Consider the following 15,899-nt stretch of genomic DNA (forward strand, 5'->3'; position numbering starts at 1 on the left):
AATTCCAACTTGTGGCTGCCTCGATCTATAAATCAACCAGTTCTCCACACCCTAGAGCTCGGAGCAGGATTCACAAATGGCAGCGAGACATTCGTGTTCCGAGAATAGGCATCTGAAAGTGCCTTTGCACTCGGGGTACCCAGCCCCCCCGGGCAGCTTCCTGAAAGGCCCTGGGGCTAGTGCTTCATCCCCGGCTCCCCTTCAGAGCAGGGATTGCTCTCCAGGGGGTAAAGAGAAGGCAGGCAAGACGGCACAGGGTCGAGGCTCAAACTGGAGCTGGGATTTTGCTTAGATGCCTCACTTCAGCGAACTGTCTCTGAGACGCAGCTGTATCAGCTGTTTGCCCCACCTCCCCACGCCACTGCTGGGACCCCATCCTTAAGTGCCAGGCTGGGAGTGGTGAAAGGCTGATTAATTAGAGCCATCAGTACTCCACAAGGCACTGGGGGAACCCTTTCAGAGAAGCAGTGGGCTTCTTCTTGGTTCCCTAGCTGATCTGTGCATGGGGCAGCTTGTGCCCAGGCATCCCCCGGGGGACACAAGATCCCTCCATACGTGGAAGGGGAGAGGAGCCAGAATGAACCCGCGGGTCCTCCTGTGGGCCTTTGCCTGAGGCAGCGCCCCTCAGTTTTACCACCCCACCCCACCCCACCCCCCGGACGCATGCCCACGCCTGCCCTGATAACACTGAATCCAGCCCTAGCACTAACCCTGCAGAGCAGGGAAGTAATTCACAAAAAGTTGGGCAATTGAAAGTTACAGTTTCCACAGCAACCAGCACTCAGACCATTTGGGTAGCTGAAGCCTTTTCCTCTTAGCGTTCACTTCTTTCCTCTCCCCAAATAGCACTGTTTCCGTTATCATTACAGTAATACACATTCACTGGAGAACATACGGAAATTACAGACAAGTGTAAAGGAGAAAATAAAAATTACCCTTAATCCCACCACTCGGAGCACTCCAATGTTAACATTTTGATGTATTCTTCATTCGTCTAGTTTTTTTTCTTTTTTTTTTTTTGCATGCATGCATAAAAAGATATAATTTTTGAAAATTGGGACTATAGTGAAATTACTGTTTTATCATTTGGTTTCTTTCACTTAAAAACATATTGAAAGACTTTCCAATAGCCTTAAATATTCCCTGAGAACATGATTTTTAATAGCTACATGGTATTTTTTCATATGGATAGAACATATTCTATTTAACCAATCTATTGTTGAGCTTTTTAGATGATTTTCCTTTTTTCTTTCACTATTTTCAATAACACTACAATGAACATCCTTTTACATCAATTTGTGTGTGTCTCATTAATCAGATTAGGATAAATTCATAGAACTAAAATTATCGTTCAAACGCAATGAAGATGTAAATAATTCTAATATGCATTATTAAATCCCCTCCAGAAATGTTGGGGCAAGTTGGACTTCTTCCTGTAATGTATACTCTCCTTAAAAAAAAAAAAATCCAAAGTTCAAATTTGGTAAGTTTTAAATAAAGTCTATACCATTTTAAAAAATTACATTTCTTTGAATTATAAACGGAATTAAGCTTTCCCCTCACTTTAAAAAAAAATTATTACTATTACTTTTTTTTTTTGCGGTACGCGGGCCTCTCACTGTTGTGGCCTCTCCCGTTGCGGAGCACAGGCTCCAGACGCGCGGGCTCAGCGGCCATGGCTAACGGGCCCAGCCGCTCAGTGGCACGTGGGATGCTCCCGGACCGGGGCACGAACCCGCGTCTCCTGCATCGGCAGGCGGACTCTCAACCACTGCGCCACCAGGGAAGCCCTCCTCTCACATTTTTAATGAACTTTCTTCTGTCTATAATCACCCATTAACATCCTTTGCCTCCTTTTCCTATGCGGTGTTCATCTTCTTCTTATTGATTTATAAGAGCTCTTTATGCATAAAGATAGTAATCCTTTACCATATTTATGGCACATATGTTCTCTCAGTTTGTCGTTGGATTTTTATTTTGTTTATGGCATTTTTTAAAGTGCAGAAGTTTCAAATATTGTTGTAACTCACATCCATCCTTCTTTTCCTTTATGACGTTATCTTTAGATTTTTATGCCCAGGCAGACCTTCTCTAACCTGAAATCCGATACATATTTAACTGTATGTTGCTTTTCTAGCCATTTTATGGCTCTGTGGTTTTGATTTCACACTGACTGCTCTAAAACGCCTGGATTTCTTACACAGGTGCGGTTCCGCATTTTCTTGTCTAATGGTCCTGAGGCTGGAGTCTGCAGGGCCAGGTTAGAGATGGTTGCCAGGGAGATGCAGGAATTGACCTGCTGCTCCTGCCTTTCAGGAGATCTCAGCCTTGCAGGCACCTTTCCATGGAGTCTTGGTTTTTGCTAGTGAATGGAAGAAATGAACAGGGAGGAGGAAATAGCTGTTCCACGACTACACACTGAAAAAGGTACACCTCACGTGGCTTTGTTTCCCATCTGAGATGGGGAGGTGGAGGATGGGGGGGGGTGCCAGATGCATGGAGAGCTGGCGAGCAGCTTCATCCTTAGCACGTTAGAAATCAAGGGAGTAGATTCCAAACCTGAAATTAACCATCACTCTACTTGCAAGAACTGAAGGCAGTCTTGCTGGCATTGCATTTCACCAAATACCAGGTTTGCATGAAGAAGAGGTACAGGGGGTGGGGGTGGGGGTGGGGGAGAGGGAACCTGGGACTTCAGCTCCCCAGAGATGTGGACCTTCTCTTCAGTCCAATCACCCAAAGGGCCCCAAGAGTCAGTGAGTACCAGGCAGGATGCTGTGATCCCAAGCAGAGGGTGGTTAACTTCGGACGCCATCTGGGAAGATGCTGCTGCAGACAGCGCCCCCTCTGTCCAGCCTCAGGAGATAACTGCCTTCCTTCCATTGTCCCTATTTCAATTCAGCGCCCAAAACTTTTTGCCAAGGCTGTTTGCCCAGTTACTGAAGTCATCTCTGCATGTGCCGACAAGGCAAGGCATTTATTCATTCATTCCACAGGTTTACTAGGGTCTAGTCTCTGCATACCGCTGTGTCCAGCCATGGTGGTCTATTCCTTTCCAACGAGGGATAAAATATTTCCCTCCCATCTCCTGCTCTCTGTTATCTCTCCTTAAACCCCTAAAAAACCTCACAACCCTCTGCCTTGTATCCCATGTCTTCCAGTCACTGCCCTGCCTCAGCTTTCACGTTGCAGGATGCACTAGTCACCTGGGCGTTGGAGAAGATTATTATAACTACCACCACCACCATCACCATCATCCTTTACTGAATGCTTCCTGCGTTGGCACCGACAGCCTTTACATACGTGTTCTCTCGTAATCATCATTCAATAATCTTCATTCAACAAGTATTTATTAAGTGTCTACTATGTGGTAGAGACTGTTCTAGTGCTTGGGATACATCAGCAAATAAACCAAAGATTCTTGCCCTCATGGAGCTTATATCCAGCTGTGGGGTGGAGGCAGGAATAGGCAAAACAAACACATAAACATAATAACTAAGGAAACTGTGTGTAGCTTAGAAGGTGATAAATACGATGGAAAGAAGTAGAGAGGGATAAGGAGGCTCGGGGTGCCGGGGCCGGGGTTGGGGAGGCCTCCTTGAGAAGATGACATTTAAGCAGAGCTGGAAGGAGGTGAGGATGTGCCCCATGACTATGTGAGGGGAGGACAGACTCCAGCAGAGGGAACCACCATGCAGAGGCCCTCAAGCATAGCTGCTGTGGTCAAGAAGGAAGGGCTTTCCTGGTGGCGCAGTGGTTAAGAATCCGCCTGCCAAGGCAGGGGGCACAGGTTTGAGTCCTGGTCCGGGAAGATCCCACATGCCGCTGAGCAACTAAGCCCGCAAGCCACAACTACTGAGCCCGTGTGCCACAACTACTGAAGCCCATGCACCGAGAGCCCGTGCTTCACAACAAGAGAAGCCTGAGCACAGCAATGAAGAGTAGCACCCGCTCGCTGCAACTAGAGAAAGCCTGTGCGCAGCGATGAAGACCCAACGCAGCCAAAATTAAATAAATTAAAAAAATAAATTCATTTTAAAAAAAAGGGGCAGATGGGATGCCAGGAGGCCTGGAGCCAGTGAGCAAAGCAAAAATGACAGGATCGAGGTCAGAGGGGTGACAATGGGCCAGGTCATATGGGGTCTTGTAAGCCACTGTGAGCTCTTTGGCTCTCACTCTGGTGACCTAAGGAGAAATGGAAGGATTTTGAGCAGAGGAGTGAACTGATCTGAACTGGAGATGTAAAGGCTCGCTCTGGTTGCTCTGTTGAGGGTACGCTGGGCATTTGGGGCAGGTGTGGTGGGTTGGAGACCAGTTACGAGGCTGTTGCAATAATCCAGGTAGAAGGAGGTGGCTCTGGCCAGGGTGTTAACGGTGGAGGAGAGAAGTGGTCGGCGACCGGATAGATTCTGAAAGTGAAGACAAGAGCGTTCCCTGGTGGGTTGGATGTATGGTGGGAGAGAAGAAGCAGTCACTGATGACGCCAGGATGTCTGGCCGACACAGCTGGGAGGCTGGGGCAGCGCTTCGCCGAGATGGGGAAGACGGCAGATGGTGTGGGTTTGTGGGAGGGTAGAGACTGGGCACTGGGGTTGGACGTGTTGCCTGTGAGCATGTCCATCAGTCACCCCAGTGGCCATGTGAGTAGGACAGCATACATACAGATGACATTTTACAGTCATGACACTGGATGAGACCACAGAGGGGGAAAGTGTAGATAAAGATGACAAGAAAACCAAACCCTGAGGCCTGGGGTATCCTGCATGGAGAGGCTGGCGGGAGGAGAACCCAGCAGAGGGGACCGAGAAGTGAAGAACTAGAAATGGAGAAGGCAGATCTGGAGTGTGTGGGTTCCAGAAACCACGAGGAGGAGGAGACCAGCCAGACCAAATGCTGCTGATGGGCCAAGAAAGTTTAGGATTGGGACTTCCCTGGTGGCACAGTGGTGAAGAATCCGCCTGCCAATGCAGGGGACACGGGTTCGAGCCCCGGTCCAGGAAGATCCCACATGCCACAGAGCAACTAAGCCCGTGCGCCACAACTACTGAGCCTGTGCTCTACAGCCCGCGAGCCACAACTACTGAAGCCCGTGTGCCTAGAGCACCACAACGAAGAGTAGCCCCTGCTTGCCGCAACTAGAGAAAGCCAGTGCGCAGCAACGAAGACCCAACGCAGCCAAAAATAAATAAATAAATAAATAGGGAAGCTTAGGATTGATGACGGATCGCTCATATTACCAGAAATGGATCTTACACCCATTTTAAGGTGAGGAAAAGGAATCTCAGAGAGAAGAAGTAACTTGCTCAAGGTCACGGCGTTATGAGCAATCAACTAGGATGTAAGACAAGGTCTGTGCAAAGCCAGAGCCCTGGATGCTTCTCATACCAGCCCTCGGGGCTCCGGGCATCTGTGAACCAGGGAGTCAGCTCCCACACCCAGCAGCTTCCAGTCCCGCCAGACTCTTCCTACTCCGCGGGTCAAGTCTGCAGGCCAGCAAAACGGGATGAACAGAGGGCCACCAACACGATTTAAAACAACTTTTTACTACCAGGTGGGATGTGAGGGGCATTCTCTGCGTGCAGGTCTGCCTGTGCCCTCCTCCTTGCCTTCTAAGCAGCTGTTTCACCCACCTCAGTAGGGGCCTGGCCCCTAAGGGCATTTCAAGTTCATGGCCCCTAGTGTAAGGAATTCCAGTCCAGGCATATTTGTATTTGAATAGAAGGGCATTTCCACAGCCAGCTGGCAAAGGAGAGGTGAGCAAGGGGTGCAGAGACGTGCACACTCAACCCAAGTCAGGGACCCTCTGTTTCTCCATTACCAGGCAGGTCTTCACCGTCCCACAGCCCTGGCCATTGCCTTCCTGTGTCCGAGACCCTGGCCACCCAGCCCGCTCACCCCGACGGGGCAGGATGACGGTTGCCTATCTCCCCCTGGTGTCGGCTCTTGCAATTGCAGCTCCAGGAGGTAGAGGAGGCCATCGCCTTCCAACCAGCTGGGCCTGGAGAGCCACGCCTACCAGCCGGGCCTGGCCCTGCTCCCTCCTGGCCCTCCGGGCGTCGCCTGCCTCTAAGGGCGCGTCAAGGATCTCTGCATTCCCGACGTGGCCAGCAATTAGAACGTCCGATGGATTCTCCTGACTCTACCTTGGATTAGTGGTACAGACCTGCAGGTGGGGAGGAAATGGGCCCTGATTTGTTCACACTTCTGCACGCCCCCACCCCCCAACCTGTCCCTTTGCTAAGTCACTTGACATTGCTGGGTCTCCATCAGCCCATGAGGGCTGATGAACAAGAGGAACTCCGCAACCCACTTCTTCCCTGTGTTGGTTTAGGAACTGGTTTCTTCCTGGACCTGGAGCCTGTTGGCAGTCGGGAAACAGCTCAGGCCATTTGGGGTGCACTGCAGGTTGCCCTCTACAACTTAGGTGGCGGTGCTGTGGTACGGTCAGGGTACGAGCTTTGGAACCCACACAGACCTGGGTTAAAATCCTGACTGCTGCTCATGAGCTATGGAATCTTTCTGGGCCTCAGTTTCCTGACCTGTAAAATGAAGGTAATTATCCCCACTGTGCTGGTAGTTGTAAGGTTTTAGTGTGATAATGTCCATAAAGCACTCAGCACACAGTCTGGCTGCGTGGAAGACGGTCAGTAAATGTCAAGACGGACTGTATACTCGGGACCATCGGGATGGAGGGGGCACGGGAAAGAGCACGGTACAGGGGCCAGAGCATCCGGGCTCTGGTCTCATCACTTAACATCTCTGTGTGTGAGAGCAAACCGATGTCCACAAGGTTGTGATGATACTCAGATGAGGCCTCGGGCTCCCCACCGTGGGCAGAGACCCCTGCCTGGCCCACCTCTCAGGACTGATCAGAGATAAGGACCTTCAGGACAGGGAAGGGGCTTTGAAAATTGTAACACATTCTTGTTACTGAGAGACAACCCTGCCCCCAGCACCCTGCACTTAGCTCCACATCGGAGCATGAATCTCATGCCCAGGGAGTTGCCTGTATTTTCTTGCCTGTCTCTCAAGCATACAAAGGTCTCTGCCCGCAGGGAGTTTACCTTGTAGCTGGAGAGACGGACAAGAAAACAAGTGGTGAGAACGCTGAAATTGACACCACGGGCAGGCGTAGGTGGGTTCTGTCCGCTCCTAAGCATCCAGTTAAGAAAAGCAGAATTCCCAGGAGGGAAGCTAAGCCACAGGACAACTGGCCACTGGCTTGGGGAAAGATAGACAGCGTTACCAAACCTTGCACGGTGAAGAAGGTGCTAGAACTGGAGCCCCAGGTGGTAGCCTAGGCTATTAATCCCAAAAGCCTACATACTGTGTGATTCCAACTATATGACATTCTGGAATAGGCAGACAATAAAAAGGTCAGCGGTTACCAGGGGTTAGGGAAGAGGGTGGGATGAAAAGGCAGAGCGTGGGGGATTTTTAGGGCAGTGAAAACACTCTATATGATGCTGTAATGGTGGATACTTGTTGTTATACATTTGTCCAACCCATAGAATGTCCAATACCAAGAATGAACCCTAATGTAAACTATGGACGTTGGGTGATCATGATGTATCAGCGTAGGTTCATCAGTTGTAACAAAGGTACCACTCTGACGGGGGATGTTGATAGTAGGCGAGGCTTTCTGGGGGAAGTCTCTGTAATTTCCACTCACTTTTGCTGTGAACCTAAAACTGCTCTAAAAAATAAAGTATTAAAAATGAAACAGACATATAATTTCCCTTGAGCTGTTGTTTCTGCATCTGTAAAGCAGAGACAACCACGCTCACTCTGCCAGTCCCATGTGGTCATGGTTAGCGGCCAGATGGGCTCTAAAAAAAGCTGCGTGCTGGCGGGGCGTCAGGAGTTCCCTGGTGATGGAGAGAGACCCTCAAAGTCCAGAAGGCATGACAACTGCCCCGCCGGCCCCCAGCCCCTACCCCAGCCCTTGCCCCCAGGAGGGCTCAGACTGCAGTGGGTACCTTGTCCCAGCAGCTGCTCTGCCAGCAGAGGCCCTCCCCACCTCCTCCTCTCCCCCCTCACCCCCAAGTCCTCAAGTGTTAACAAACAATAAAGGACATTATTACTCATTTAAAATTCCTCACAGGCTTTCCCAGAACTCCAGCCAAAGGAGGCAAAAAGTCGCTGCAGGGCTTCCCTGGTGGCGCAGTGGTTAAGAATCCACCTGCCAATGCAGGGGACACGGGTTCGTGCCCTGGTCCGGGAAGATCCCGTATGCCGTGGAGTGGCTGGGCCCATGAGCCACAACTACTGAGCCTGCGCCCTAGAGCCCACGAGCCACAACTACTGAGCTCACGCGCGGTATCTACTGAAGCCTGCGTGCTCTAGAGCCCGTGCTCCGCAACAAGAGAAGCCACCACAATGAGAAGCCCGCACACCGCAACGAAGACCTAACACAGCCAATCAATCAATCAATAAAATTGTTAAAAAAAAAAAAATAAGGAGTCGCTGCAGTATTCAAAGTTCAAGTGTTTGTCCCTCTAAACGGCTCCGATAGAGGCCGGGCAGCTACTTAAAATCCAAGAAGCCTCTGCTCACGTTCCCAGCAGACCGCCGGGGACAGACCCCAATCATACGGCAACCCCCGCTCCACCCCTCCAAAACACACACTGGCTGAATGACCTTTTTTCTTTAAACCAGGATGCAAACCTACTGGACTTGCCTTTCAGGCCCCATCTGCCCCCTCGGTGGAAGAGCCCACAAAGTTTTTTCAAAGAAACATTATTTGATCTGAAAAACATCTGGAACCCATTTCCCCAGCACTTGACTGGAAGCTCTCAGCCGACATCACCGAACAATTACTGAACAAACGCCCTTTTTGCCTGTGCTCTGAGGAACATCCCTGTAGACTGGGAACAGGTGGCTTTATTGAAAGGTCTGACCAGAGGTTCTGTAAACCCTGGAGCAGAGGGTATAACGACAGGAAAGGTGGCGGGGGATACAGAGGACTGGAACTGAACATCAAGGCCAGGAAGCTCCCTCACGAAGGCACCTGGGAGCAAAACATTAGCCACACAAGTGCTTCTCCCGTCATCCTCTTAACAATGACAGCGACTCGCGTTCTCACCATTACGAGAGGCCCTTTGTGGGCAGGGTGGGGATTTGTTTTTGTGTGTGTCCCTGGCTCCTGTGACAGTGTCCGGTAGAGGGACAGGATCTGCACCAGGGAACGGATACATGCATGACACCCCGAGTCTGGACATCGGGGCCAATTCTCCAGGAGCTGGGGTAAATTGGAGAGGCAACATTTCGAAGGTGAAAGAGCAGCGAAACTGGAAGGCAGGAAACCTGCCATCTAGGGCTGGTTCTTCCACTCCCCAGCTTGGGTGAGCGTGACCTTGACCTTGGGCAGCATCCCCCGTCCTGTAGTTGTGGGGATAATCCCTACTTTGCCTAGCTCCCAACGTTGCTAGGAGGACTGTGTGAAATCCTGGATGGGAAGTTTCTCTACGGCCTCAAAATCTGTCTGCAAAGGCTAGAGGTGGTGATAAGCGTCACTCCTCTCCTACCTGGTCCTGTTGTGGCTGGAGGTGCCCCCATAACAGATGGTGGACTGGCCTGGGCTGGGGTGGGACACAGCTGGGTGATTTTAGCAGCCTTTGACCGAGGAGGAAGGTTAAAATGACATGGGAGCGGGCTCTCTTCCACGTATGCGTCCTTGCCTGGGTGCGGGGTGCTCTCCTCACCTGCCTTCCTGGCCTGGCTCCACCTGTCAGCCCCCGTCTCTGGTACCACCGCACTGGCTCCTTCCAGAGCCTCCAGAAGCCCAAACCCTTCTTCTGTGTCTTTTGCCCTTCAGACTACAAAGCAGCCTCTTATCATATGACAACCTGTACCATTTATTATGCTCCTGTCCACTGCCAGGCACTGGGTTACAGTTACACCTCGTCAGTTCTTCCCTAAAGCCTCACTAGCACGTTGGTGAACCCCCGCCAGTAAACTCCTTATCGTGTCCTGACTTTACCTTTTTCCCAGGCTCACTGTCCTGAAACTCCTCTCCCCCTCGCTCGAGAGCAGCGCCAGGGAATTTGGCAAATCCGACGGCTCTTCCCCAGCCCGGCCCTGCAGCAGCCTCTCCCTTGCCTCTCTGACCCGACCTCTGTGGGCTGGCCGATTCTGGCCTCTCCGTATCTTCTCCCCAAGGAGCCTGGCTACCTTGAAGAATCCACCCCCCACCCCCAACCCCTGGATGCCAAAGCTAGGCCTCCAGCCCTGCCTTTTCTTCCCAGCATCAGGCTGTTGATCCGCGTACTGGGTGCACGTAGGGGCCTCAGATTCAGAGATGCAAAGCTGCTGCCGCTGCCCGTGGTCCCTGTAGATCCAGGCCTTCTCCTGTGTCCCTTGCTTGGGGACAGCACCAGTATGAGGGAGAGTTCCCAATCACACCCTTCGTCCCGATTATTAACAGTACCTCCCCGTTCACTCTCAGAAACGTCGTTTCAGTGGATGAATTACATGCTCAGCTTAACCCTTAGCCACCCACCTGCCTGCCGCAGAAACCCAAGGGTCATCCCAACTCTCTCCTTCCCTGCAATCCCCGTTCCTCCACAGTCACCAAGCTCCATGGATTCGACCTCCTTTACACCCTCAAGCTCAGGCCCCGGTCCATGCCATCGCCCTTGTTTCAGCAGGTGCTCTCCCTGACTCCAGCCTCACCTTTCTTCCATCCTCCCACCGGCACCTCAGTGACCTACCCAAGTGACCTTCCTGAATTGCTAATCTGATCACATCCACCAGTCTAAAAATTGAACGGTGACGCCCCTTCCCCAGTCTGGCTTCACAATAAAATTCAGACTCCACGCCAGGGCCCACGAACCAGCATCTGTGGCCCCTCAGAGCGTGGTCCTGCCCTCTCTGGAGCCTCATCCCACACCTGGACAGCCCTGCTCCCCTGTCTATCCCCTGCCTAGTCACGAGCACAGGTCAGCTTGGGGTCACCCCCTCCTGGAGGCCGCTCCTGGCCCTCGTGGTACCCCTGAGGTTCCTGTCCTGAAGCACTGACACCGCGTCCCTGCTATCTGTCCACCTGTCTGTCTCCCCACCTTAGACTTGGGAGCTCCGTGACGGTGCCCTTTATCTTTGAATCTCCAGCACTAAGAGGGTGCCTGTGTGTTCCATCAGCATTTGTTAGTGAATCATTTCACATCCCCAGCACCATATTGCGTGTCGGTGGCTGTCCCAGGAGCAAGTGCACTTAGCTGCCCCAGCGCGTGTGCACGCTCCCTCTCGGCATCTTTTCCTGAACGAGCCGGGTGGGCCTGCCTCACCCATCAGGGGCTGCTCTGACCAGAACTACCCTGCGTGTCGGCACCCTGTGTCCTGCCTCTGCTAACTATTTCATGACAGCAGCAGCTCCCATTTTTCTCTCTGTGCGTAAAAAGAAGGATGGGAGGTGGGCCGGGGAGCTCCGAGGTCTCTTTCATGGAGGAGCGTCTGTGACTCTACCACACGTGGACGTCTCCAGATTTCCAGGGCTCTATAAGATTTGTGCCCAGCCTTGTGTCTCTACCTTGGGCTGCCAAGGGCAGGGAGGTGGTCCCCAAAAGGCAGCCACAGAGATGCTGCAGGCCCAGGGTGACATGGGGACGTGCCTGCCCAGCCCGGGAGGAGGACACTCAGGGTCACCAGCTTTCTGGGGAGGAGAATAGGGCTGAGCCGAGTCTGACTGGAAAGCCGAGGGACCGCAGGAAGGACAGCTGTGGTCTGCGTTCCTTCCTTCTAATGCAATGCACGTTCCCCACGTAACAGCAATTTCTTCCCTTCAAAAGGATTCCAGCGGGTTAAATTCAAGGTGAAGAATAAGCCCCAGTTAAGAAGCTTCTCGAGGGCCTTTCAGTCTTCACTGGCTTGAGAAGGGATGCGTTTTGAGATGTTTGCCTCTTAATGTTTGTCACAGCACCAGGGGAGAAGAGCTTCCTCTTACCTCAGCACCTCTCTCAGCCCTCAGCGGCTGTCGGCACCAGGACCATCCACATTTTCCTGCACTATTTTGCCTTCTTGGGAGTCCACCTGACTTCCTCTTCTCTCTCTGCTTCCTCCTACCCACCCCAGACCCCATCCACCCTGGCGGAGGAGAGACTAGTGCTGACCCGGCGTTCTGCAGAGGCGCCAGGACACCCAGCAGCTTAAGGTGCAAACCACTGGGCTCACACACCTCAGAGCTCCCCCTCCAGGAGGCGTCCGTCCACCTGCCGTTCGTGCACTCCTTCATTCATTCATTCGGCCACCTGGCCACCCAGTCAGCCAACACGGGGTCTGCGATGCTGGTAGGGACTGTGGGTGGTTCAAAGAAATACAACACATGGTCTTGCTTTCCTAGAGCTTATAAACTGGTTGACGCTATGGGAGATATGAATAAGCAACACGAGACAGAGGCAAGTAAACACTGGGTTTGGAGAGTCGGGGAAAAACGCTTGGAGAAAGAAGAGACCTGACTGAGATGGGGGTGGGACCCAGAGGGAGGCAGTCAGGGAAGGCTTCTTGGAGGAGGAAGCATCTTGGTAGGGGCAGGGTGTCCCAGAGTACAGGGTCCAAGTCTGGGGAAGTGGCCTGAGCAATGGTGTGCAGGCAGGAAGACCCCTGCTGGGCACAGAGACGCTGTCCCCTGACCTCTGGGCCCCTCCTTCCAGGGCTTCGGGGCTTGCTCGGTGGGGGGGCTCCCTGGGCATGTCCACTGGCAGCTGCTGCTTTGGTGGCATTGTTTTAATCCCCTTTGAAGCAAGGCACTGTCCCCACATAGCCAGTCACCAACCTCTTGCTTTTTCCATCAAGCCCTGTCCCAGAGGAAATGCCTTCATTTTCTTCTCTGTTACTAAGGACTCAGGCTCCCCCGCCCCCACTTTTGAGGGGCCCTGCACCTTCTCTTGTTTTTCCTACCCAACATCTTTTCCCCCTTCTGATAAACTGCACCTTGATTCTCCTTTGGGGGAACCATCCTCTTCTGCTCTCAGCCCTTGTAGACTAAGTGGGGCTGCCCAGCATCACTGTTTGGGTCAGGGATGGTCATGTAATCCAAACAGGACAAGTCTTGGGACCTTTAATGGTTGGATGGGGTCAATCTATTGCCAGTGGGTTAATAAACTAGTAAAACATAACTCTGAAGATGATGAGGTCATCTTTGGCACCACAAGGAAAGAGTCTATTTACATAAAAAACGAGCACAGAAAAAAAGTAGAGAAAAGGGACAGATAGATTCCTGGTGACATTGTTTGAGCACCTGGATCCAGCCATGCCTGAAGTATTCCCTGGAGTTTTCAGTTTGTGAACCAGTAATACCTTCCCTCTTTTTTGGCACAAGCCAGTTTGAGTTGATTTTTGTCACTTGCTACTAACAGTCTTGACTAAAGAAATACTTAACTTGATGAGCACATAAAATGAAACGACACATGAATAGTCTCCAACATAAAGTAAGTACCACACGATAAATGGAAGCTTTTGATACTCTAGCTGAACCTGCCTTCTCAAAGGGCAAATTTCCATAAACTTTAGTTCTATAGCAGTAGAATACGACTTTTTCTTTCTTTCCACCGCTCTGACCAAGACGTCCTTTGTGAAATCTCTGCCCTCCTTGGATTTCTTAACCTCAGCTCTGCATCCTTCATAAATCTCCAGGTTTTCTCCCCTGCCCCACCTCTGAGCTGAGACAGGATAGGAGATTTCAGTATCTGGAGGGGGTGCTATCTTCTCTGCGTTTTGTGTCCATACCCCAGGACAATCAGTACCAACTAGACCGGATCAAATGCAAAAGCTTCCCAAACTGGCTTTAAACATCTCTCTTAAGGGCACCAGGTACTCAGGAAAGTCTACACTGCCATCTAGTGGACATCTGTAGCAATATCACATGGGATGGATCTCGGCTTAGACTCCCTCTTGGGACAGTCATTGGACCGTGAAAGTATTTGGTCCAAACTCTTCACTCCTTAAGAACAAGTGAATTAAGGGTGAAGGCGAGAGTCTTGTCCCATGGGACAGCGTTATACTCTTCCCTAGAGGATTAGGCTCCTGCCCTGCTCCTGTCCTGAGTTACAATCACCGAGGCTTACGTTTCCTCTGCTTGTCCTGCCTGTCCAGGGGTGTGACCCAGCCCAAGGGTTTCCGGTGGGGAGGGCTGACGTGTGCGTGTGTGCGCGTGCATGTGCATGCGTGTGCATGTGTGCCAGGCTTGGGAGGATTGAGGGAGAGGACACCCAGAAGGCCTCTTCATGACTTGCTTGCTTTTAGCCTCCCAGAGGAAAGGATGTTTGTCACGGTGACAAACACAATAGCCTGTCAAAGGCTATTCATGTTCTTCATGTTCTCAGCCTCATAAATTGAGACATATCGCCACTTATTTGTTCCCTGATAGTGAAAGGCAGTTAAAGAAAGAAAAATCTCGGGCATTCCCTGGCAGTCCAGAGGTTAGGACTCAGCACTCTCACTGCTGGGGCCCCGGGGTTGATCCCTGGTCGGAGAAACAAGATCCTGCAAGCCCTGAGGTGCTGCCAGAGAAAAAAAAAAAAAAGAAGAAAGAAAAATCTTCCCCTCTGCTTCCTAGTAGTCTGTGCAGCTCCCCACCCTAGAGCCTGTTATCTAGGTATACCTGTGTTGACAGCCCCCAGGCTGGGCCAACAGAAGGGAGGAGCCCTCTGTGGACTCTCCCTGCCACGGTGAACACAGGGGACCAGAAAGCTGACCGCAGTGCCCATGTGGTCACATCCAGACCATGACCCTTCTGTCTCCACGCCTTCGTGGCCCGAGTCCTGGACACATCACAGTCCTTGTGCCTAGGTTGACACTGGCACCTCTGACTAAAACACGCAGACAAAGCGAGGGTCACCCTCCACCCCTGACACTTTGGGGGCTCAGCCTAGAGTCAAGGAAGAAAGAGACATTGACCAGGACACTGGAGCAGCTTTCCCAGCAGCTGCAGCCCCGTTTCCCACTCCCCAGCGCCCTTCCCCAGGTTTATCGCATCCCCAAGCCAAGGGAAGCTTCCAGAACAAGATGGTGCCAATCATCTCCCAGCAAAAGGAAGAGTTATTTACAATTCTTAAAATGTTTCTATTTTTTATTTCCTACACCTCGGGGCAAACTTCTGAGCGACTGTCATATTGCAATGCCCGAGAGTCAAGGGCACTGACCTCTGCTTGTTTAACCTACGTGAGAGGCGCTGCCCGTTAAGAGCCAGGTCCCTCCCCATCCAGATCACTCTGAAAGCCCAGCCACTCTGCACCCTGAGAAGCAGCTCCCCACAAGCCCCCCTCTCCTCCTTCTCTCTGCCGACTCCAAAGCACACCCTGGCTGGTCGCCACGTTGACTGAGGAGCCAGGCTCGGGGGCCCAGGAGAGGGAGAGGCCCCGGCGGAGCGGCCCCTGAGCCCCACCAAAGCTCCCGCCCGCAGCCCTCCTACCCACCTCAACCTCCTCCAAGGTGGCGGGGCTGCTCTAAAGAAGGCCCGTGCTTATGGCAACGGCCATCTGGTACCACCAAAGCCAACCCAGCTGGCTCTGCACGTGGCTTCACGTCACCCAGATGAGCAAACCCAGAGGGAACTCGAGACCCATGACCCTCGCATCCAGCCAGGCTGGCTCACTCACGTCCAAGGCCCCAGGGAACTTGACGATCGGCTCGGTCCAGTAGGTGATCTTCTGTCTGTAGTTGTTGCATTCCGGAACAACCATGCAGCCGAGGTTCCCCAACTCTGGGTAGAAAACCTTAAGGCCCCTATGGAGAGAGGGAGGTGGTTGGCCCATGTCAGGATCTTAGGGGAGCCCTGGGTGCGTAAGGCTTCAGTCTGACCTCTGTAGCCTAAGAGTTACTTGACCACTTGTGCCTCAGCTTCTCTACCTGTAAAATGGGGACACTAATAATACCTATTTGTAGGGTCGCTAAGAGGAGTAAAAT

At 52.0% G+C, this 15,899-nt stretch overlaps 1 protein-coding gene across 4 annotated transcripts in view; it reads right to left on the minus strand.

Moving 5' to 3' along the window:
- PEBP4 (phosphatidylethanolamine binding protein 4) overlaps nucleotides 1-15,899 on the minus strand; it is a 257,885-nt gene that overhangs the window by 192,907 nt on the left and 49,079 nt on the right. For all 4 annotated transcript variants that reach the window (XM_032634902.1, XM_032634900.1, XM_032634899.1 and 1 more), the window contains exon 3: nucleotides 15,593-15,719. In XM_032634902.1, the coding sequence (XP_032490793.1) occupies nucleotides 15,593-15,719 (127 nt within the window). The remainder of the gene's footprint in view (nucleotides 1-15,592; nucleotides 15,720-15,899) is intronic.

Source organism: Phocoena sinus, chromosome 6, assembly GCF_008692025.1.
Source record: "Phocoena sinus isolate mPhoSin1 chromosome 6, mPhoSin1.pri, whole genome shotgun sequence".
Lineage (NCBI taxonomy): Eukaryota > Metazoa > Chordata > Mammalia > Artiodactyla > Phocoenidae > Phocoena > Phocoena sinus.